This window comes from Ruditapes philippinarum, unplaced genomic scaffold, assembly GCF_026571515.1.
Source record: "Ruditapes philippinarum isolate M1 unplaced genomic scaffold, ASM2657151v2 ctg1723_1_1_1_1, whole genome shotgun sequence".
Lineage (NCBI taxonomy): Eukaryota > Metazoa > Mollusca > Bivalvia > Venerida > Veneridae > Ruditapes > Ruditapes philippinarum.
This window is the reverse complement of record NW_026862113.1, coordinates 254,411-280,393: the sequence shown is the minus strand read 5'-3', so window position 1 is coordinate 280,393 and position 25,983 is coordinate 254,411. Positions and strand designations below refer to the sequence as shown.

The following is a 25,983-nucleotide window of genomic DNA, read 5'->3' as shown; positions in this document are numbered from 1 at the left end:
CGATTTACTCTGTAACTACATGTACTTGAACGTTAAGTCTATTCTGTATGTCGATCAGATGTTCAATAATTGGTTATATTGGAAATTTTTAGAGCTTTTGTCTATTTTTCTCACATGTTTTTCTTTCCTTCGCAGAAATAAACTTTTATAGCATTTGAATAATAATTGCTGAATTTTCTTTTTACAATTATTAAACACATTTTGACCAGATTGATGTCATAATTTGCTTTTAGTACATTATATTAGATCAGTTCAATTAATTTTTCATTATTAAGTCAGAAAAAAGTCAAACTTAAAAGTGAGATTTCATTTGTTTAATGATAATTTGTGCAAGTATTTTAGCAATAATTAGTAAACGTAAATATCCAAAGTTTAACGATCGGCTTATAGAAATCGCACACAAGGTCACTGTTGCATACAATTCAAAACGTTAATTATATTACTTATGAATATGTGCATTTATATTGCATATACTTACAAACCTCTGCATTTATATTGCATGTACTTATAAACCTCTGCATTTATATTGCATGTACTTATAAACCTCTGCATTTATATTGCATGTACTTATAAACCTCTGCATTTATATTAATGTACTTGTAAACCTCTGCATTTATATTGCATGTACTTATAAACCTATGCATTTATATTAATGTACTTATAAACCTCTGCATTTATATTAATGTACTTATAAACCTCTGCATTTATATTAATGTACTTATAAACCTATGCATTTATATTAGTGTACTTATAAACCTCTGCATTTATATTAATGTACTTATAAACCTCTGCATTTATATTGCATGTACTTATACACCTCTGCATTTATATTGCATTTAATTATAAACCTCTGCATTTATATTGCATGTACTTATAAACCTCTGCATTTATAATAATGTAATTGTAAACTTCTGCATTTATATTGCATATACTTATAAACCTTTGCATTTATATTAATGTACTTGTAAACCTCTGCCTTTATATTGCATGTACTTATAAACCGTTGCATTTATATTAATGTACTTATAAACCTCTGCATTTATATTGCATGTACTTATAAACCTCTGTATTTATATAAATGTACTTATAAACCTCTGCATTTATATTAGTGTACATATAAACCTCTGCATTTATATTAATGTACTTATAAACCTCTGCATTTATATTAATGTACTTATAAGCATTTGCATTTATATTATTGTACTTATAAACCTCTGCATTTATATCAATGTACTTATAAACATGTACATATATATTACATGTACTTATAATAATCATGTTCATTTATAATATGAAACTAGGTGCTACCTATGGCGCAGAATACACTTATAAATCTTAGATTCCGTAAATAATAAGTAAATGCAGGTATTTTGTACCGTTAAATAGACACGAATGCGTTTATATCACATGTACTTATAAGCACGGAAGGGCACCCGAGGTCTTCCTCCACAAGTAAAGCTAGAACGTCGCCAAATGACCTATACTTTGTCTATGTGACGTAAAACCCAATCAAAACAAACAAACAAAAGCTTGTATATTGTTATATCTAGTATTTTTTCCTTTTTTTTCTTTTTTCATTAAAAATTATCATTATACACAGTATACCTTCTTTTTTCTTTTTCTTTTTAAAAAAGCCAAACCTTTTGCATCCAATGAATTAGATTCGAGGGACAAATAATTTCGCACTCTAAGCTGTTGTTTCTTTGTTTCGTACAACATTATGTAGAGTTCCTGAAAAGGATCTGTTTTGTTGTTTTTGTATGTATATATTTTATATATTATATATATTTTATAATAATGTAATTGTAAACTTCTGCATTTATATTGCATATACTTATAAACCTTTGCATTTATATTAATGTACTTGTAAACCTCTGCATTTATATTGCATGTACTTATAAACCGTTGCATTTATATTAATGTACTTATAAACCTCTGCATTTATATTGCATGTACTTATAAACCTCTGTATTTATATTGCATGTACTTATAAACCTCTGCATTTATATTAGTGTACATATAAACCTCTGCATTTATATTAATGTACTTATAAACCTCTGCATTTATATTAATGTACTTATAAGCATTTGCATTTATATTATTGTACTTAGAAACCTCTGCATTTATATCAATGTACTTATAAATATGTACATATATATTACATGTACTTATAATAATCATGTTCATTTATAATATGAAACTAGGTGCTACCTATGGCGCAGAATACACTTATAAATCTTGGATTCCGTAAATAATAAGTAAATGCAGGTATTTTGTACCGTTAAATAGACACGAATGCGTTTATATCACATGTACTTATAAGCATGTGCATTTATATAACATGTACTTATAATCATGTATATTTATATGGCATTTTTTATAGAAATGTACATTTAAATTAAAAGTACTGAACATGTACAAATATATTGCACCTACATAAAACATGCGTATTTATTTTACATGTACTTACAATCATGTACATTTATATTACACGTACTTATAAATATGAACAGTTATTTTTTATGTATTGTCCAAGATCAGGGTTACAATCACAGGATAGGTCGAACTCGTTAGGGAACAAAGGGAAAACAACACATGATTTGAATATACTAAATACACAAATAGATTTCATAACATAGTTTAATAAAAGATTCCCGAAAGGAACTAACTGGGAGGCAAAACCCGCCCTTACAAAGAATCAAGATGTAATAACATAAGACCTGATGTATTAACAAGAAAACAAAAGAGACTAGATCAATTTTAGAGCAAGAATAAGTAAAAAAGCATGTATCATATTTTCATGGACCCTGATCTTGGCAACATTTGAAAGAGGTGGTGGAGTTGGAGGAGGTGGTTTTATTTTTCTTTAAAAAATTGGTAACAAACCAATGAAGGTCAAAATGAACAAAGATATGGCTTATCTGTATATCCATTGGCTTAGAAAGATCACGTGTTTCAATGTAAACATCTGATTGGGTAATAGCATAATTTATGCGTCTAGCTAAATTCTGATTAACATCGTTAAGTTCCGGACGTCACAAATAGGGTCCAATGACATTAAAACTTTTATGTGGGCATAAAATATTATGTATGTACTTTTAAACATGTGCAAGTATATTGCATGTACTGATAAACATGTGTATTGATCACTTATAAAAAAAGTCCGTCATATAGTTAGTTGTAGAATGGTTATTCGCAACAACAATCAAGAAACAATGGCATTTCCTTGTTAAATTATTTTGACAGTCTATATAGTTGAGTCTGTAGATTCTTGTCAGACAGAAAGTGTTTAATGTGTTCAAGAAATGACATGGAAGATGAATATCATTTTGTGCTTGTATGTGACCCTTATAAAATTTAAGGAAAAATATGTATCAGAAATATATACAAAAAGAGCTAGTATGTTTAAAAAGCGAGAATAAATACATTCTACATAGATTCCATTTTGTTGTGAAGGCTTTCCAATTATGGGATTCTAACTCAATACTCAAAATTAAATATCATTGTACTCTCTCATGCGCAACAAACTAACACAAATTAAATACATTTATATTTAACCGTAATGATGTATATAATTCAATCCATGATCTTTGTATGCTACTTATCTATTTGTAATTATTGTATATGTATGTATTTAAAGGTTGATGATGATAAGCTTTAATGCTTAAATCTAAATTCTGTTCTGTTAATATCAACTTGCGGGAGTACTGGAATGAGCTTGTATGGCGGAACGTCGGTGGTTCTACTCAGGTGCCCGTTGGTGCCTGAAATAATGTACGGAAGGGCTACCGAGGTCTTCCTCCACAAGTAAAGCTAGAAGGTCGCCAAATGACCTATACTGTGTCTATGTGGCGTAAAACCCAATCAAAACAAACAAACAAATTAAAAGCTTGTATATTGTTATAACTAGTATTTTTTTTTCTTTTTCATTTAAAATTATTATTAAACACAATATACCTTCTTTTTTTAAAGGCCAAACTTTTTGCATCCAATGAGTTAGATTCGATGGGCAAATAATTTCGCACTCTTAGCTCTTGTTTCTTTGTTTCGTACAACATTATGTAGAGTCCCTGAAAATGATATGTTTTGTTGTTTTTGTCGCCGACGTTCTTTATAGTTTGTTTGTATGTTTGTTGTTTGTTTACATCACTGGACTGATAATATTCCATTGTTTTTTCTCCGAATTGTATACAAATTGATGGAAGTCAGGACTAGAAACTCCAGATCATGTACTAATTCCAATTTTTCAAAAATTCTCGACGGTTCTCTGTGACGCTTAAATAGTTTCAGATGACCCAACATTTTAAACAGTTTAGACGCTTTAAACTCAAATCAGACTCAAATCGTACAAAAAATGTAAATTTAATTCTGACTTTACCTCTTCATTTTTTTTTATCATTGTGAGAATTTCATTTTCATTCATTCATTCATTCATTCATTCATTCATTCATTGTTATTGTTCTTGTTGTTGTTGTTATTGTTGTTATTATTATTATTATTATTATTATTATTATTATTATTATTGTCATCATCATCATCATCATCATCATCATCAATCATCATCATCATCATCATCATCATCTTTATCATCATCATTATTATTATTATTATTCATTTGAACTTCTTCGGAGCTCCTTCAAGACAAAAGAAGGCAATTGGAATGGTTTCAAATTTTATAACAGTTGAGTGTGTAACCCAGTTTGATTTGAAAACTGGGGACGGCGCAAAAGGTCGGACGACCTGTACCGCAGACCAGCTGCCGATGTACTGACTAAAGCCGAGGGGAGTAGCCCTACAAAGTAGGCTTTGAGTCGACGAGGATGGTGTGCGGGAGCCCCTAGCACAGATAGGCGGCTTAAACGGCACACCTTTTGCTGGCACCAACAGTCCTTGTAAGGGCTACCCTTTCATATTGTCTCAGGTTTGACATAAGGTTCTGATTAACCGCCGTACGGTGATCTACTTTTGGCTCAAAATTCATATCTTTGGCTAATACTCCGTGGAAATTGCATGGAGGTAAAAAATCACCACTTAACATTTTAAGAGCATGACTGGTGACAAGTCCGGGGTCCGTACTCGACAGCGAAAGCTGCATTTTAGCCCCTACGGGTGGATGGACCCTCATTAAGCAACGACTAGACTAAGAGGAAGATCGTGCCGTTAGAAAAGATCGCACGTGATTGTAAGCAGAGTTCTAGGTCAGGGTATCGCATTGTAACACGGCCAGCGATTGGCTGAAAAAAAGTGCAGGGAAAACCGTATGATTCAGTTTATACATGAGGTGATTGGATGAAAATGGGGTATTTTTAAGTGTAAAAACTAATTTAAAAAGTAACACTACAATGTTTTCTGAAGAAAATGAAATATTTCATGAGTCTCTGTGATAAATTTGACTTGGATATTTGCATTTATAAAAAGTGTATGTCAGTCCTGTGATCAGCAGAAAATTTCAATGAAATGGGGGGTAATCCTCTTTGAAGTCATTTTGCAAAAAAATTGGTTGGCTACCCCTATATAACAGGAACATTTTTATGTGTCAGGCATTTCATTCTGCTAGAAAAATTAGCTCTTTAGCATGAAAACTCAATTTTAAGGTAGGATAAGAGACCATTTCTTATAATGTAAGTCTATGGAAATATCAATGTGAGTGTCTGACCTCTAAGGTGGGTGTGTTATGTCTATGACATACTCGATTTTATTGTTCAGCTCCAAAGTTTCTGAAAGAATGTTATTGAAAGTATGCTAACTTTTCTGCCAAAACGGTCACCAGTTTTTATTTTGCTCGAGTAATCAAAGCCATTTAACCACAACTTTGTGTATAGGTATATAAAACACACATATACATAAGGAAACTTGTCTGTTATTTGCACAAATATGTTTTAATACTTTCAAATAGAAAACTATGCACAACTTTTTAATACAAAACACAAAATGTTCAGTGCAGAAACTCATGAAAATGTATGTATATAAGATAAATATCTCCATTGTCTTTCTTGTCTTTCAACAGAATAACATAACGCTAAATGTACACACACAACTTCTGAATCATATCAAAATATATACATGAATATGATAAATATACAAAATATAGACAAGAAATTGATAGAAGAATTTCTTATTTTTTGCCTGCCGGAAATCTTTTGATATCAGGAAAACATTGGCACCTTCCATTGTCAAGGAGTTTTGGAATCCAATTTCCGAAACACCTTTTCGAAGCGCACGGATTACTCCTGCAAAATATATCATTTACATATATAAAATAAACCTATCTCAAATCTATAACAAGAATTGTCTAAGCCAAGCATTTCTGTAACTTTTTCCGATGACGCGTATCTATTTCGGAAACAAACAAACAAGAGTGTAGTTTTCCCCTTTAAGTTGGGTTGAATGAATTGAAGTTAGATGAAAAAGGCATGTTTTTTTGGGTTTTTTTATTTAAACGCGTACGTTGTTAGTGTATTCACCAGAAATATTACAATATGGTCTTTTAGTATAGGCTCATATATTATTCCGGATTTAAATTATATGCCTTTAAATTTCATCACTAGGATAACCAACCATCTTAGTAGTCATGTTCTAGTGTAAAAAAGCAAATAAACATAAAATAAATATTGTTAATTTCTTTTTATACTAGCAACAGCTAGTGCATTAGAACTTCCTTTATTACGAATAAATTACTAACAATGTTAAGATGAAGACGTCTGGTTCTTGTTAGGCTAAATTTAGTAACAGTAGTTAACTAATCTGTGACATTAAGTTGGGATACGGAAAGATTTATAAGCCAATAATGACCGAAATGACGAAATAATTAAGCAGTCAAACGGAAAGAACAAATAATGAATAAACGAACGCGTTTCATTTTTACTCATGAACAACCGTAATAAGGTTTCTTTTAATGTTCCATTTCGTGTGACAAAATATAGTAACGCATTTTGTGCGTCTGTTCTACAAATTGAATATTTTTGGAACGAGAAATAAAACAAAAAAAAACATACTTGGGAGTCGGTTTTGGTGTTGGTTTTGGTGTTGGCTTTGGTGTTGGTTTTGGTGTTGGTTTTGGTGTTGTTGTTGTTGTTGTTGTTGTCTTCGTCGTTGTCGTTGAAGGCGATCGTGTTGTCTTATTCTCGTCACTATCATCATGTTCTTCCTTACCTGCAGCTAAAAGATGACCAGTTTCATTAAGCTTTAAACTTCAACAACAATATCAGGGTTAACATTTCCAAACATCCGCTATAAGTTAGTGCATATGTATTATTTCTTAATAAGTAACAACGAATTCGTGTTCGTAAAGCTTATATATTCACAGACACTCGGGGGTCACACCGTAACACTCGAGGATGCCACTCGGGGCTTAGACGTGACACTCGAGGATGACACTCGGGGCTTAGACGTGACACCCGAGGATGACACTGGAGGTTAGACCGTGATACTCGGGGATGACACTAGGGGGTCAGACCATGATACTTGGGGATACCACTCGGGGTTTAACCGTGACACTAGAGGATGACACTCGAGGGTTAGACTGTGACACTCGGGGATGACACTCGGTGGTCAGACCGTAATACTCGAGGATGACACTAGGAATATGACCGTGACACTCGGGGTTGACACTCGGGGGGTCAGACTCTGACACATCCTCGCTCAGCCATTGTTAATTCTCGATAACCTTGAACATTTAAACACGAGCGGCATCCCCTACTCATTCATAAACTTGGCTTGGTTTAATTTCCACGTGCTTTGTAAAAAGCACATTTACCATCAGGTCTCAGACTCAAATACGTAACAGACTTTGTACTCAACATGAATAAGGTGATAAGTTTCATTATATTTTAAAGGCTAACCAGGAACGAGTCACGTTCTGCCAAAATAAATCTAAAAATTTAAATGACGTTGATTCTACAGCACTCTGAAAATATATTAATTAAATTTTACCATCTGCATCATCGTCTTTTTCTTGTGTAACAGGTTTTTCTTTTTCTTCTGTAATAGGTTTTTCTTCTGTAATAGGTTTTTCTCCTGTAATAGGTTTTTCCTCTGTAATAGGTTTTTCTTCTGTAATAGGTTTTTCTTGTGTAATAGGTATACCATTTACATTGGTATCAATGCCCTCGTAGATCTGATTATTTGGCGTGTTCAAGAGAATATCTGGGTGGAGTTCAAACAGTTTGTCGAGGTCAATCTCTCCAGAGACGCCCATTTTCAATGTAATTCTGAAAATTGATTGGGTATTAAATAAACATTCATTTTGTACTAAACATGATTTATGTGCATTTTTTTTAAAATTTCTACAGATTCTTGTTATTCGTTGTTTTCTCATACCGTGTGATTTTGCGACCCGTTAAAAGGTAATGACGGCCGTGCATATATTTTGACGTGACAGTCATTTGCATTAAACAAATAGTTATGGAAGAACTGTTACACAAAGGATAGAGTTCTTACGATATCTTGTCACGAGTTCTTGTGATAACTGTCACGGAGTTCGTCGGAAAACTTTTAAGCACACTGGGCAGTAACAAAAGTTATCACACTCTAACTCTAGGACATCTTCAGAGTTATCACTCCAGAACTCCAGGACATTTGAAAAATTGGGCATAAATTTGTTAGCCGGGGCTTTGCATTATAATTAAGTAATTCTGTATGGCAAGGATGAAGATAAAAAATGAACGGGTCAATATGTGCGAATTTGCAAATAATTTGGAAATTTTACTCAAAACTACCATATTTTAAATAAGAGGCGATGAAAATTGGACTATAAATTAGCATTTGACACATACTGGCAAGCTTAATCATTTAAGTTTAATTTAGCACCTAAAACTCACTTTTTAAAGATGAAAATGATCATTTTTTACGAGTGTTTCTGTAGAATATACAAAAGTTTTCCGACGAACTCAGTGACAGTTATCACAAAAACTCCTGATAAGTTTTTGGTATGTGCTAGATATAGATAATAGTAGAATATTATATTCGTGTAGGTTCATTACTGTATTTTATCATTTATTGTCCAACAATTGTCCTGACACCGTAAAATACATTAAACATGTGGTACTTACTTGCAAGTAACAGAATTAAAATAGGACGGGTCCGGGCATTTTAGTGTATTTCTATTTGGACAGATACAGTCGCATTCATTCTCGTCCCATATTTGATCAGCTGAACAAGTCTTCATCAACTTAAGTCTCTCAGAGCGGCAAAGACACCGGCATCGTCTCGAGTCATACCTGTTCAAAGAAAAAAAAGTCTCAATTTACAAAAGGAGGTTAGTTTTATACGATTCCACCAAATGATTGATTTGAATTACTAATTTGGATAAGGAGTGGTCTTCTAAAAGCAATGGAAAAAATGGAAGGTAAATATTGCAGACTCGATTTGATTGAGTCTGTTTACGATCATGACATAACGACATATCTACCTCCCTTACACCGTCTTAAACACATATCAGTACAAAGTATTGAAAGGTAAGAAATACAATGACGCTTAGACAAAAACCAAGGAAACTGAAAAATACATCTGTACATCGCACAAACATGACCATTGTTGGTCACTTCGAGTCTTTTTCTTTGAAAAAAAAACTACAAGTGTCATATTCATAGAAGACCCGACATATGAGCCGCGTCACGACAAAACCAACATAGTGCATTTGCGACCAGCATGGATCCAGACCAGTCTGCGCATCCGCGCAGTCTGATCAGGATTCATGCTGTTCGCTATCAGCTTCTCTACTTGTTATAGCGTTTGTAGGCGACCAGCATGGATCCATGCTGGTCGCAAACCCATTATGTTGGTTTTGTCGTGACACGGCTCATATTCAGTTGAGTGGTTAGAAAATTAACTACTTGGCCACATTTTCAGGCAGAGAGCACCAAAATTTGTTACTAGTATTTGCTCGTAAATAAGCCTCCGAAATGAATAAAAAAATCTTTCTGTACAACATATTGCGCTTATTATAATTATTACCTATAATAATATGTTTACCATACTTCTTACTTATGATAATAATGTTTACCATACTAAGAGTTGCTAATATGGGTGATTAAATTCAAGATACTTGACTTCTATTCTATATCTTAAAAATTTTGAAACCAAAATATTTTAAGTTGATTTTGCCTTTTATATATCTTAAGTTTTGCTTCTAATTTATGTGATAAAATAAAGGTTAATATGTTTTCTTAGAAAATGCGTCACGTGATTCACATGAAACACTTACTTCTGAAATCTATGACACTCGTGCTCCTTCGTTTTACACTGTGCGTCACAATGCATGTGTTCAATGATTTTTACAATTCGTACACCCAGAAATTTAAACCTGTGTGCCCCAGGATACGGTAACCGTGTGTCGAAAACCTGTAATATATAAATTATGTACCAATCAAATAAAGAGGGTTTTTTCTCAAAAATATATATATAAAAAACCATTAAGAATTAATCTTAAAATGAGCGTAAGATATGACAGGAAATAAAAAAAATGTTAATCAAGTTTTAAAAAATTGTATCCAAACCGCATGTGGGCTTACCTTTTCACAATGTTGATAAATTGCATTCATTATAAGATATTTTTAGATTTAATATGCATTAAAGGATTTCAAAGGAACACATATGGTTCCTTACAACATAAAACTCACACAAATAAGTAAATACTGAATGTGGATAGCGTCTGCTTTTGGTAGTATTAGAAGCGAAATAACGTGTTATACAATGTTTAAATTATGTTCATTTTTTTAACGGATATGGAGCTAACGTTAGTAATATTATACTGCCCTCACACATACCTCGCGACCTTACTGCGTCCTTACTGCGACCTTGCTACGACCCAGGACGCAGCACAGTCGCCATGGACGCAGCAGGGACGCAGCGAGGTCGTAGCGAGGAACCCAAGGACGCACAAGGTCGCAGACCGTCGGCGACTATTTTGAACATGCACAAAACAGTCGCAGAAACTCTGCGTTCTTGCTGAGTCCTGGTTAGGTCGCCGTGGGATCGCAGTGGAGTCGCCATAGTCGCAGCAGCATCGTAGTAAGGACGCAATAAGAACGCAAAATAGACGTAGTACACTCGTACTAAGGAAGCCGTAGGTAACTGGTAAAAAGTATTGTTTTTATAGACGTAGCAAGAACGTAGTAGGGTCGTCGGTACAGTCGCAGGACAGTCGCCGGACAAACGCAATAGTCGTCGTAGAGTCGCCGTAAGGACGCAGAGAACATAGCACAAGTCGCAGCTGGGTCGCGATGATCGCCGTGGGGTCGCCTTGGGGACGCAATAACATTCGCAGTGGAAACGCATGGACGTAGAAGGTCGTATTGAGGACATAGAGAAAACGTACTGAACACAAGACTGCAGAGCCCCGGGCCGTCTGCGAGAGAAATTTGAAAGAAAACCAACGATTTTCGAAAGAAAAATGCTATTTTACTAGTTTTCAGGTCGCAGTAAGGTCGTGGTTTATGTGTGAGGGCACCTTTAAGGAGGTAGTTAGCAAATTTGTATAGAGCCGCGTGAGCTTGCACGTCAGTGAAGTCTGACAAACCTTCATACATGTACCCTAATTATTCAATTTTATTTTAATGGTAATGCAATCCCTGTAAATGCAGCTCAAACTTGAAAGTTCCGAATTCAAAGCAAAGCAAGTATTGCAAGCACAATTTCAACCTTGTAACATATACTTGTACGCTTTGAGTCCAAGTTTGTTCACATATTCAAACAACAGTTACCTTGTGATGTGAACGATTTTGGGAAACCGAATTTTTAATGTGGAGGATCAGAAATAATACGGAAACAACGTATAGTCCCGAAGGAAAAACTACAAAAATACAACAATACGTAGAAATGTATATTATTAGAACGGTTGAAATATGCACTTTAAACTTCAGTTTATTAAACAAGCTATGTACCTTCACAAATCTTTCCGATATAGCCGTTGGTTCACACGAGAACACGTCACTCGTGCAACATCCCCCGCATCTTAAAGCACGTGTACACGGAGGCCAAACTGTGATGTCAGGATCTGGATGTTTTGGTAAGGCTATAGTTTGTTCCCGGGGATTACAGGCATCGAATAATGCGACTTGAGGTGATTCTACAATTTTAGAAGAAAAAATATCAGTCTCATAAAGTTATTATTGTTGACAAAGAGTATATAGTTTATAGTTTAATATCCGCTCGTACAAACGTTTTATATAATTTAAAGAAAAACATTGTAAAGCATGGACCAGTTGGCTGTAAGTTTTTTTTTATGTCATACATTTTATCTCATGATTATAAAACAACAATAGCAACAAATGTTGAAGTCAAAAATCACCCGTTACATAGCATTTAAGCTTTAAAAGACATGTCTATCTTCGCCACGGAGAAAATCCTAGGAACAAAGAAAGACAACTCAGTACGTACTTACCGTATCCCGATACTAACTCCTTCTCTTCGTCAGTCGGTACAGCGTCTTCAATAACTGAAACAAAAATAGTCATAAATTATAGCCAAATGATAAAATGAAAAGAGCTTCGTACCATGATATGTGAAGAACTTTGCATTATTCATATTACAAAATATCTTTCCGTTTTTTTGTTTTTATTTGATTTTCTCTCAGTTGTACTGTCTAATTTCTAACAAAATCGGCATTAATTTTGTACAATACATGTACCTTAAAAGTATACTTTCTTAATGCTCCTTAGTTTTTTTTCTAAAAGCCAATTTCTTTGAACCACAGGGGATTGTATAAATCTAGTTTTTAATTACTATGATAAATAACATATCGATCTAACATACCATAATTGTACGAAAAATGTAATTACAACAAGGATGGCATTAAAAATAATGATGTCGATTAATACGTTGTTGACGTCGAACAAGATTATTCAGATGATAAGAACCACAACGAAAATGATAATGATGATGATGATAATGATAATAATGATTATGACAATGATGATTATCATGGCAATGATGATGATGATGACGATGATGGTGGTGATGATGACAATGATGATTAAAAAGATGATGATGATGTTGATAATGAGGATGATGATGATTATAATTATAATAATGATAATAATGATTATGGCAATGATGATTATCATGGCAATGATGATGATGATGATGATGATGACGATGAAAATGATGATGATGATGATGATGATAATGATGATGATGATGATGATGATGATGATAACGGCTACGAGGATTTGTAATATGATATTTACCTTGTTCACAGTCCGGCATGCCCATGAGTTCGCACCATTGCGAGATATTCTTCACCTCGGACATCAATTCAATCATGACATCATCTGGCTGTATAAATGATACAAAATACTGGTATAGAAATGTTCCCTTTATTCCAGGAGGGCTTTGTATTCACATACATTTATAATAGGAAAAGCAGTTTTCATTTATGTTAATAACAACAAATATATAAAGTATGAACCGAAAATTATGTAGTCACATGTCGGTTTTATATATAAACGATTGAAATTTTGTAAACATGTAAATAAATTTATATGCATATACATACATGTATATGTACCTTTTTACGTGTCTATGAAAGTTTTTATATACTCGTACATATACATGTACGTTGTTAAAGAGATATATACTTTACATGTATTTGTATTCTTCAACTCAAGTATTTCTAAATAAATGAACATGTTGGAGTATTATGGAAAAGAACATGTTTATAAGTTTTTGATTATCGCTATATATAATTTGATATAGTCTTGCAAATTTAAAAAATGGTGCGTCCTTTTTTCTAAATAAAGCGAAAATTTGAGTTATTTTTTATTTATTTTTTGTTCAGCATGGATATTATGATATCAAATCAATCAATTTTATCGTGTCAATGTACGGAAAATATATCGTTTTATTTGACTATATTTAATACTATTTCTTTGTTTTTATTCTTATTATTTAATTGAGAAAAAAAATCGTACAAGCGGATGTCCCACACATGTCTGTTTTCTGGATCACTTATCATGTAATTTCTGTTTAGAAATTATGATTGATGGGGAAGTCAGCAGAGAATTAGTCTCATGTAATTTTTTTATACTACTTATTAAATTTGTCCCAATCACCACAGTTTCCTGCATCTAATCCATTTCAATTTGTTAAATTTGCAAGTCGTGACGAAAACAAAATAAGTGTCTGGCTTGTTATTGTTCAATTTTGGTTTGTTTTCAAAGTTTAAATCGGGCTTCTATAGAAAAAAATAGTATTATCTGCATCATTATTACTATTTCATCATCATTATATCATTATTATTATTATTATTATTATTATTATTTAGTGATAATTCTATAATTCCTTAGGCACAATTTAGGCCGAAACCATTTATGTATTTAATGAATATTTTTGTGCTTTTTTTAACCCACCTTGCGAAACATATCTTAATTTAACGCCTTTTTACATTAAATGGACCCCACTGAGGGTTTTTGACAAGCATGAACTGGAAATATTTTTCCTAGGGTGTACGCAAACTACTTGTCTACTCATTGTACGTCGCAGAGAAGATACAGGGCATCGGCAGACATTTTAAGAACTTGAAACGGTGAAAAAGAAAACCGAAACTTGAATCCTGCGGACCAACTGCCGATGTCCCGACTAATGCCGAGGGGAGTGGTCCTACAAAGTAGGCAGGAACGACGAGGAAAATGCGCTAGGGTGCATGAGCCCCTAGTACAGAGTGACGGCTTAAAAGACATGCCCTTTGCTGGCATAACAGCCATTTTCATACTTCTTAACTTTTTAAGTTCGTTCTGATCCCCTTTCAAAATTCCATTTTATTTAGTTCTGCTAATTGTTTTCCCGTTAAGGGCAGAAACAATTTTTTTACTTGGGGACCATACGCCACTTTTCATGGAATGTCACGGACGCGTCACATTGAAGGTTCCATGATCACCCCAGACGTATGAACTCATTCATCTTCGGATGTTCATAAATTCATAATTTCACAATTACAAATGTTGAATACTGCTTCAGCCGAATCTAAGGGGCGTGGACGGTAGCTTGTATTTTCCAGTGCCGTTCAAGAACATACTCAATCAAACCGAACCTGCAACATTTTCATTTTTTCTCGTTTTTGAGCGTTCTTTAGCTATCCTTTTTTTTCATTATTCCTTTCGATATACATACATTTATAAATGATGATGCTACATGCTAAATATCTGAGTTTTGGACAGAAGAAGATTGGTTTTTAATGCTATGTTACTACTCAAAATGTAGTGACCCATGAAATGCCTAAAGAATAATTTATATATGCCTATAGAGGTCCACAAGGCATTGTTACATGTATTTACCAAATTTCTAACCTCTAGGTGCTCTAGCTTCAGTCAAGAAGAATGTGTTTACCCCCTTTAAGTCTATAAGTTATTCATTTGGTTTTCCCAGGATAAGGGAAAGGAAGATTTTGTTACGTGTACTCCAATCTGTAAATACGATCAAGATTGAATCGGATTTTGTTTCATTTAAATATCTAATTATTTGAAAGTTGATTAAAAAAGAGTTTTAAAGTCGTCGGTATTACGTATTGACAGAGGCACTATATCAATAAGTTATATTAGAAAGATATAAAGCATTTTAATAATGAGCATTTCAGATTATAATCTTCCAATTTTCACAATTTTGACGTCTGTTTGCCAATACGACACAAATAATTTTTATGGATTTTTTCCAGAGAAATACAATGGTATCTCATATTAAAAAGGAAGCGATTCAAAAATATTATTTCAAAATGTGTAGTTTATACAAGGATACAAGGATTTCATGGTCAACCAAATCAAATACCTTTATCAGATCAATGAATACGGCTCCCACAAATTTTTCAAAGTCGACACCATTTAAACCAGGCATCGGTTTGTCCAGTATGATGTTGTATAAAAGGAGTTACTGTATTAATTTTTATGTATACTGTCGGTAACATCAAAATAAAATTACTTTGCGATTGGGAAGCAATGTGTCGTTCATTTATTTTAGAAATCGTAGGTAAAATGGGAAAGTGTGATAACTTTCCGCATCTTTCTTAGCCCCAGATTTAAAAAATATGCAAACATGAGCTTCTTTCAGGTTATCAGCAAATGCTGTTGTTTATAAATAGTGTTTTTATATCACTATAATATTTAAATGTTTTTTATTCTTGAGGCATGCTGCTTTAAAATTATTTCTGAACAGAATTTATTCTATAATCGAGCAATCTGCAACATCCAGCTGTGTATAATACAAATATATCCACCCTTGAAATGAGTTGGGAGGCATCTTAATGAAACTGACTAGGTCCCATTAAATAAATGGATCTATATAGATTCAATGGCATGTAAAGTTCAATTTCTAGGCCGTATATATAATCTTAACGATTATCAATGTATCTTGATCCTTAATTAAGGGGAATATCATTCTAAATTGTGTTGCGCAATTTTTGCTTTGATCATACTCCTACGATCTTTTTTGAAATATATATATTCATTGTCATTTCATGATAATTATTCGTTATCATTTAACTGATATCTGCTGGTGATAACCTTTGGTGGTGAAATATATCTGGTGGTTTAGGAGGAAATGTTGTTGATAACCACGGACGACGGAAAGACCACAAAAAGCTCATCTCTGTGTACTTTGTTCTCAAGTTAACAAATACCGGAAATCATTCATCAAGAGGCCAAAGACTGCTTATGATAATGTTTATGATTCCGATAAAAAAATAAGGCACGTGACATAGACTTAAACTTTGTGATCATCATTGCTTTTTAGTATGTTTTTCCGTCTTCTTTTCTCCCTTTAAAACCCATAAATTACAGTATGATAAATCTTATCAGCCAGAATATTGTCAATCAAACAAGCATTCCGTATTTACAAAGAATGATCACAATAGGTAGGCAATTTCAATCAGAGACATCAGATTTTCCTCAAGATCTTTTTACATTTTTTCATTTATTTTGATTGATAACATTTCAGGTGTTGATTTTCCAAAATGTCTGAGGCTTGATTACATACTAGTAAATATTTCTCTTTTTTATAATAATCCTCTTTTATCTTGTACTTCAAATCATTGCTATCTTTTTCTGCAACAGTTGTTTTTCCAAGGAAATGATTAATTAACCATCCTTTTTGAAAATGTATTGTAGCTCTAGTCTACAATATGCGCTACAGTGGCACCAAATAATACCTCTTAATAATACTTCAGTTCTTAATATTATAACTTTGATAATACATTAATCATGGTGAGATCAGTTGAATGCCAAGTTCTTATCCTTTTCATGTGTTTAAAAGTTGAGATCTACAAAGTCGGTGCTGGGGTGGGCATTGGCGGTAGCTTTCATATACAACAAACGTGTATCAAACCGAGTTTGCTGAACGATTTCAACAATGCCATATTTAGCTATAGTCTACAGTTGTTTTTGTCAGATTTCCATTCTATCTAGCGCTTTTTCATAATTCTTTAAGAATACAAAACAGATTAAGAACATATGGCATGACGTCATATTCCCCGAGGGGTTGGTTGGCTTTATGGGTTGAGGCCTCAGAAGGGCAAAAACAGTTTCACCCTGTGCAATCGTAAGAGGCGACTTAATTCGAATTAGCTCCAGCAGGTGAGGTAGTTTTGCTTGAAGATTGGTTAGCAAAAATCATATTTCGCTTTTCGGCGTCATATGACCTAAACTGTAAAGCCAATTAAAAAAGGAAGAAAAATCATATCAACCAACTTAATTGTGTACGATTTAATTACGCCATGACTCCCCATCGCAAAATCATCAAGGTTTATGGTTATTATTTGAGTCTTCGTACAATAATATTGCTTATTGTTATGATATAATGCTAGTTGTAGAAAGCTGTACTTTGTTGTAAAGTTTAAAATTTCGAAATTATTTTCATATTTTTAATTTCATTTTTTTACTTGGCTTTTCATGGAATATCAAGGACGTGCCACATTGAAGGTTCCATGATCACCCCACAGACGTATGAACTCATCTTCGGATGTTCCTAAATTCATAATTTCACCATTACAAATGTTGAATGCTGCTTCAGTCGGGGCTAAGGGGCGTAGACAGTAGCTTGTACTTTCAAGTGCCGTTCAAGAACAGGCTCAATCAAACCGAGCCTGCAACATTTTAGTTCTGTTCTCCGTTTTTAGGCGTTCTTTATGGATTCTGTTTTTCATTTTTCTTTAAAATGATACCTTTTCGAAATACATAATTAATAAATGGTGATGCTACATGCTAAATATCTGAGCTCTGGACAGAAGAAGATTGATTTTAATGCTAGTTCACTATTCAAAATGTAGTGACCCATGAAATGCCTAAAGGATTATTGATATATGCCTATAGAGATCCACAAGGCATTGTTAAATGTATTTACCAAATATCTAACCTCTAGGACTAAGGTGTTCCAGCTTCAATCAAGAAGAATGTGAGTTCCCCCAAGTCTAAGCTATTCATTTAGTTTTCCTATGATAAAGGAGGATTTGTTTTGTGTACTCCAATATGATCAAAATTCAATTCAATTCAATTGAATTTATTTTACATTTAAATATCTAATTGTTTGAAATTTGATTGAAAAAGTGTTTTTTTTAGTCCGCATATAAAGTTATATTTACGTATTGACAGGAAGACGCTATATTGATAAAATATATTAGAAATAATATAGGTTCTGATATGGAGCCTTGAGGCACTCCTGAGTCCTGATTCTTTTTAACAATGAGCATTTCAGATTATAATCTTCCAATTTTTATACTTTTGCCAATAGGACACAAATAATTTGATAGATTTTTTTCTCAGAAAAATACATTGGTATCACATATAAAAAAGGAAGCGATTAAAAAAAATATTTCAAAATTTGTAGTTTATAGTATACAAAAGGATTCCGTGGTGCCTTTATAAGATCAATGAATACGGCTCCCACAAATTTTCCAAAGTCGACACCATTTAACCAGGTATGATGCTGTCTGTGTTCTGTGTATACTGTCGGTACCTCCAAAATAACTTTGCAATTGGGAAGCAATGTGTCGTTCATTTATCATAGAAATTTTAGGTAAAATGGGAAAGTGCGATAACTTTCCACATCTTTCTTAGCCACAGATTTAAAAAATATGCAAACACGAGCTTCTTTCAGGTTATCGAGAAAATACCTCAGCAAATGCTGTTGTTTATAAATCACTATAATATTTTAATATTTTTAATCTGGAGGCATGCTGCTTTAAAATTATCTCTGAACAAAAAGTATTCTATAATCGAGCAATCTTCAACATCCAGCTGTGCATAATACAAATTATCCATCCTTGACATGAGTTGGGAGGTATCTTAATGAAATTGACTAGGAAAGGAAACCATTCCCATTAGATAAATGGATCAATATAGATTCAATGGCATCTAGTTCTATTTCTACGCCGCATATATAATCTTCATAATTATCAACGTATCTTTATCCTTGACGGGAATATCATCCTGAATTGTGTTGCGCAATTTTGTTTTGAACATACTCCTACGATCTATTTTAAAAGATATTTTCATTGTCATTTCATGATAACTATCCGTTATCATTTAACTGATGTCTGTTTGTGATAACCATATATCAGTAGTTTAGGAGGAAATGTTGATAATAATGGACGACGGAACGACCACAAAAGCTCACCTCTGAGTACTTTGTTCACACATGAAGTACCGGAAGTCATACTTCAAGAGGCCTCAGACCGCCAATGATAATGTTTATGATATCGATAAAAAAATAAGGCACGAGACATAGACTTAAGCTTTGTGATCATTATTGCGTTTTAGTACGTTTCCGTCTTTTTCTTCTCCCCTTAAAACCCATAAATTACAGTATGATTAATCTTATCAGCCAAAACATTGTCAATCAAACAAGCATTCCGTATTTACAAGGAATGAACACAATATTGAGATCAAATAGGTAGGCAATATCAATCTATCAATCAGAGACATCAGAATTTCTTCAAGATCTTTTTTACATATTTTCCTTTATTTTGATTGATAACATTTCAGGTGTTGATTTTTCAAAATGTCTGAGGATAGATTAAATAAATATTTCTCTTTTTTTTATAACAATCCTCTTTTATCTTGTACTTTAAATCAATCCTATCTTTTTCTGTAACAGTTGTTTTCCAAGTAAATGATTTATCAACCATCCTTTTTGAAAATGTATTGTATCTCTAGTCTACAATATACGCTACGGTGGCACCAAATAATACCTCTTAATAATATTACAGTTCTTAATATTATATCTTTGGTAATACATTAATCATGGTGAACAAAAAATATCGATCAGTTGAATGCCAAGTTCTTATTATTTTCATGTGTGTAAAAGTTGAGATCTACAAATTCGGTGCTGGGCTGGGCATTGGCGGTAGCATTCATTTACAACAACCGTGTATCAAACCAAGTTTTTGCTGAACGATTTCAACAATTCTATGTTGGACTTTCTGTCAGATTTTCATTCTATCTAGCTCTATTTCATAATTCTTTAAGAATACAAAACAGATTAAGAACATATGGCATGACGTCATATTCCCCTACCCCTTGTCGCTGAGGGGTTGGTTGGCTTTATGGGTTGAGGCATCAGAATTGCAGCAACAGTTTAACCCTGCGTAATCGTAAGAGGCGACTAAATTCAGATTAGCTCCAGCAGGTGAGGTAGTTTTGCTTTAATTTTGTAACACCCAAGGTTAGTAAAACTCATATTTCGCTTTTCGGCGTCATATGACTTAAACCGTAAAACCAAACAAAAACGAAAAGAAAATCATATCACCCAACGTTATATTACGCCATGACTCTACATCGCAAAATCATCAAGGTTTATGGTTATTATTTTACGTCTTCGCACAATATTATTGCTTATTGTCATGATATAATGCTAAATGTAGAAAGCTGTTTTTTATTGTAAAGTTAAGGATTTCGATATTATTTTTTATATCTTTTAACTGTACAATCATAGTTGCAAGACTTGAGACAATACCAGTTTGTTCTTGCATTATGGAGTTGTGATATTTGCATCTGATGAAAGTTTTTTGGCTCACATAATTTAGATTCTCATAGGATAGCCTTACAAAGGAATGTGTTCACCTTCTTCATAGTCTCATATTGGAGTTTTAGTTTTTCTTCTTTGACAATCTTTTTCTTGATTTCCAGGTTTTTTGTCGATTTCGTGCTTTTGACGACGTAGAGCTGATTGTATTCAATATCTCAAGCTTAGCGATCGTAGGCATAGTTGACCATAGTTAAGGCACTGCTATGTGACTTGTATAAAACCTACGTCGTCACTTTGAAGGGATGTAAGTATTTGTCAAATTCAGTAAAAACCCTCAATTAAGACCACCATCGGGACTAGACCAAAGTGGTCTTAATTGCGGGGTGGTCTTAATTGTGAGTATTCTTATTGCTACACACTTTAAATTTATGACCATGGTCTATTTTAGTCATTTTTTACAAATAAACAATATGTATCTTAACCTGCAAATATTAAAGTATGTTATAATGTTACATCTGATGGGAAGAAAATATATTTCTGAAGAAATTTGATATCAAATTCTATTTGATATGATTTCAATATTAATTATTATATGATGTACATAATACACCCAACAAATAAGAAATAAATTCATAGCAAAATCAATGCACTTAAAGCAACATTAAACCACTCTAAACTTTACTTTCTCACCTTATTTCTTACAATATCCCAATAATATATGTGTTTTTGACACCTTGTGAAATGAAGTGTCATGCCTTAGAGCATTTAAGCAGAAAATAACAACATAACCTAGGTAGGTGTTAACTTTAAATCAGTGGTCTCAATAGTGGGGTCAAATGAAGAACAAAATAAAGGATTGGGACTGAATCTGGTGCTCTTAATTCTGGATAACGTAACCATTGACATAAAGAACAGAAAATTCCGTTCTTATAAAAAATGGTCTTAATAGTGGGGTGGTCTTAATTCCGGGGTGATCTTAAGGAGGGATTCTACTGTATCTAGATTTTTAGTTGAACCATGCTTTTGTTGATTGTTTGCATGTGAAAATATTTTCTTTATAGAAAATGATACAGAATTATTTCACGTTGTATGTATTTACATTGTATTTATTAAATCGTAACAATTTATGCCTTAACATTTACCTTAATTGATACAATAAAAAATATGTTCTGTTATAAGTGTACGCAACATTTGGCTCCCAACATAATGAATAAAACTAGCTTAAACTTGTTTAATATCTTTAGCAATATGTAGCTCTTCGTCAATAAAAAATTAAATTCATTTATGTGTGAATCTGACTTTCTTAGTAACTGTTATTTTAGATATCGTTCAAGTACAATATATGTAATATATTGTAATAAAATTATAACGCCAAAACAATTATAAGGAGATCTTTCAATTGTAGTATATATATATTTTTTTTATATATCATTATAAAATTACTAACCCAAAATAACTACCCCAAAATAATTATTAGAAACAACAGACAGTTAAAGAAAGGTGATTTTATAGACGAATCATCTTATCATGCTATATTAAACTAACAATATCAAAATTAACATTAACAATTATAAATTTTGGTACAATAAAGCTCACAACATTTCAAAACTAATACAAAAACCAACCTCGATATACGTCCAAGATGTCTGCGTCAGAAAAACTATTGTAATTCCTAGGCACAATAACAGTTCTTTTTTCATTATTTAAATTATTTAAATGTACCCGAAAATATCACACACAAAGTGCACTAACTGTTTTATTATGTGACAAGTGTTTCTCCTTTGAGCTTCATACAAAAATATGTTTATAATGTATTGTTCAACTCTATTTGAGTATCACTGCGGCAAACTATGTCCGGAACGCTTTGGCGTTCTTCCTACCTAGTTGAGGAGAAAAACAGGGGTGTTTTATACTGTTGTTGGCTTGGCTAATGAATATTGCGCGCATTCTAATCGTGTTTTTTACTATTGTTTCTGCCAAAGTATCTAGAGATGATGATGGATGGATAAGCTTGTTACAAACGATCTGGCAAAGGTCAGACTACTAACATTTTATCATTACATGGTGGGATATTGCATATGTTGGTTCCAAATCATTTTAAGTTAAATATTTAAAAAAATCTTTTTTTTTTCTTTTTTGTTACTTTCAGTCGAGGTATAACGTTTTGTTCGAAGTTATTATAAGTAATTTCGTTAAAATTTAAAAACCGATGAAGAAATATTATTTTAAAATTGCACGTGTTTGTAATTTTCACTATTTATAAGAAATATAATTTAGATACAATACCATAGAACAGTTGAAATAATAATTTCCATCAGTTCTAAGTATATGTTATAGTTTATTACTAAGTATTTACAAAATCAAATTGGTCAGGCGCGGCGCAGTGTTTTGAATTAATTTTATGAACAGTCGGTTTGCCGATTTGCCAAAGAAAAAAGTGTTTCGATTCAGTTGAATCACTGTAATCCTATGAACAAAAAATGATTTCAAACACTAAAGTGGTAATAAGTAACGTAGTATCGTTAAAATTACCAAGTTAGCTTATATTTTTTAAGAATCCATCGGAAGAATTTAAAAATAATTGAATTATAATACAAATTGATTGCTCGGATTATAAGGGGTACTTACTAAACTTGTGAACATTTACAACTGGAATATCTGTAATACCATAAATCATTAATTTAATAGTATTTAATATCATACACAAAATAATTACATATTGATGTTGTTGGTAGTGTGAGAAATATGATCCGATATTTCTATATGTAGCAGATAATTAATTTTACTAGAACAAAAAAAAATATTTTTCATCATACAATGTTCTAACTAAATCTCTTCCAATATTGTTTTTGTTGTTGTTGTTGTTTTTTTTTTGTTGGTTATTTTTTTGTTATTTTTGTTGTTGTTGTTTTTTTTTCGTTTTTTTTTCAAGAAATATTTTACTGGTTTTATAAATTATTAGCTCGACTTTTTTTTTTTGAAAAAAAAAGTAGAGGTATTGTTATAGTCAGGTCGGCGTTTCCGTTGCCGTTGCCGTTGCCATTGCCGTTGCCGTCCGAAAACTTGTACCTGGATCATAACTTTTTTATTTCTTGGTGTATTGTCTTCATACTTGGCCACAACAACCCTTGGGACAAGACCTTTCAGTAGACCACACTAACCTTGACCTTCATCCATAAATGACCTTGACGTTCAAGGTTAAAATCCAATTTTTGCTTGTTCATGCTGTTATTGGCTGTAACTTTGTTATTTTTGAATGGATCGTCTTCAAACTTGAACATAATAATCTTTAAGGATATCCCTTAAAAATAACCAGCCAGACCTTGACCTTCACTCATAAATGACCTTGACTTTGAAGGTCAAATTATTGAAATTTTCATTTTTTTGGCTTTTATTGGCTGTAACTTTGTTATTTTTGAATGGATTGTCTTGAAACTTGAACATAATAATCTTCAAAGATTACTGTTAAAAATATACCGAAAGACCTTGACCTTCACTCATTAATGACATTGTCTTTGAAGGTCAAATTATTGAAATTTTCATTGTTTTGGCGGTAACTGACTGTAACTTTGCTATTATCGAAGGGATCAACTTTATATTATAAGAGAACATTCTTAAGGACCAGACCTTGTTGTTTATCAAACCCAAATTTGCTTGGGCTCTTTAATGACCTTGACCTTGAAGGTTAAATTACTGAATTTTCTCAGATTTGTGCATTAAATGACCATAATTATATATTTATTGGTGTGTGTGTGTGTGTGTGTGTGTGTGTGTGTGTGTGTGTGTGTGTGTGTGTGTGTGTGTGTGTGTGTGTGTGTGTGTGTGTGTGTGTGTGTGTGTGTGTGTGTGTGTGTGTCTATATATATATATTTACAACAACAACAACAACTAGAATTGCGTCATTGTTTCTATTTATAGAATTGCTTCATTGTCTTTATTTATAGAATTGGGTCATTGTTTCTATTTATAGAATGGCGTCATTCTTTCTATTTATAGAAATTGCATCATTCTTTCTATTAATAGAAATTGCGTCATTGTTTCTATTTTTAGAAATTGCGTCATTGTTGCTATTTTTAGAAATTGCGTCATTGTTTCTATTTTTAGAATTTGCGTCATTGTTTCTATTTTTAGAAATTGCGTCATTGTTTCTATTTTTAGAAATTGTGTCATTTTTTCTTATTTTTAGAAATTGCGTCATTTTTTCTTATTTTTAGAAATTGCGTCATTGTTGCTATTTTTAGAAATTGCATCATTGTTGCTATTTTTAGAAATTGCGTCATTGTTGCTATTTTTAGAAATTGCGTCATTGTTTCTATTTTTAGAAATTGCGTCATTGTTTCTATTTTTAGAAATTGCATCATTGTTGCTCTTTTTAGAAATTGCATCATTGTTGCTCTTTTTAGAAATTGCGTCATTTTTTCTATTTTTAGAATTTACGTCATTTGTTCTATTTTTAGAAATTGCGTCATTTTTTTCTATTTTTAGAAATTGCGTCATTTTTTTTCTATTTTTAGAAATTGCATCATTGTTGCTATTTTTAGAAATTGTGTCATTTTTTCTATTTTTAGAAATTGCGTCATTTTTTCTATTTTTAGAAATTGCGTCATGTTGCTATTTTAAGAAATTGCATCATGTTGCTATTTTAAGAAATTGCGTAATGTTGCTATTTTTAGAAATTTTCTTAATGTTTCTATTCATATATATATACAAAATATATAAACAAAACTTATGTGACAGACCAACTAAATTTATAAAAAGGAAACATTAAGATATGTTCAAACCTTTCTATGTTTGCGTTTAGAAAAAGTAAAAAGTCGAGCGTTGCCCCCGCCCGGCGGTGGCTCTTGTTAAAATACTTATGATAAATGTGGCCATTGTTAAATATACTATAGTTGTAGTTCAAATTAACCGAAAGAAATATTACTTACAATTATTTTTCGAAAGTATTCGGGTGTAATCTAGTTATAATTCACTGGCGCCTAGATGCATGCATGATATTATGTAATTACCCATTAAAATATCATACAATTTTATATT

General features: G+C 32.5%; 1 protein-coding gene across 1 annotated transcript; it reads right to left on the bottom strand.

Annotated features, from left to right (window-relative positions):
• Positions 1-5,848: 5,848 nt before the first annotated feature.
• On the bottom strand, positions 5,849-22,830 carry LOC132717989 (uncharacterized). Its single transcript, XM_060701600.1, has 9 exons — positions 22,572-22,830; positions 13,188-13,275; positions 12,383-12,436; positions 11,883-12,067; positions 10,205-10,341; positions 9,051-9,218; positions 7,933-8,210; positions 6,996-7,158; positions 5,849-6,230 (listed from the first exon to the last, which is right to left on the bottom strand). The coding sequence occupies exons 1-9, from the start codon at positions 22,644-22,646 to the stop codon at positions 6,116-6,118; spliced, it is 1,263 nt and encodes a 420-aa protein (XP_060557583.1). The 5' UTR covers positions 22,647-22,830; the 3' UTR covers positions 5,849-6,115.
• Positions 22,831-25,983: the final 3,153 nt, after the last annotated feature.

Bases quoted from the DNA above. Each gene is read 5' to 3' on its own strand.
- LOC132717989 (XM_060701600.1), bottom strand. From the start codon at position 22,646: ATGAAAAAAGAACTGTTATTGTGCCTAGGAATTACAATAGTTTTTCTG. The intron at 10,342-11,882 runs GTACATAGCTTG...TATATATTACAG, and splicing joins TATCGGAAAGATTTGTGAAG to GTTTTCGACACACGGTTACC. The intron at 9,219-10,204 runs GTAAGTGTTTCA...TTCTTTGAACAG, and splicing joins GAGTGTCATAGATTTCAGAA to GTATGACTCGAGACGATGCC.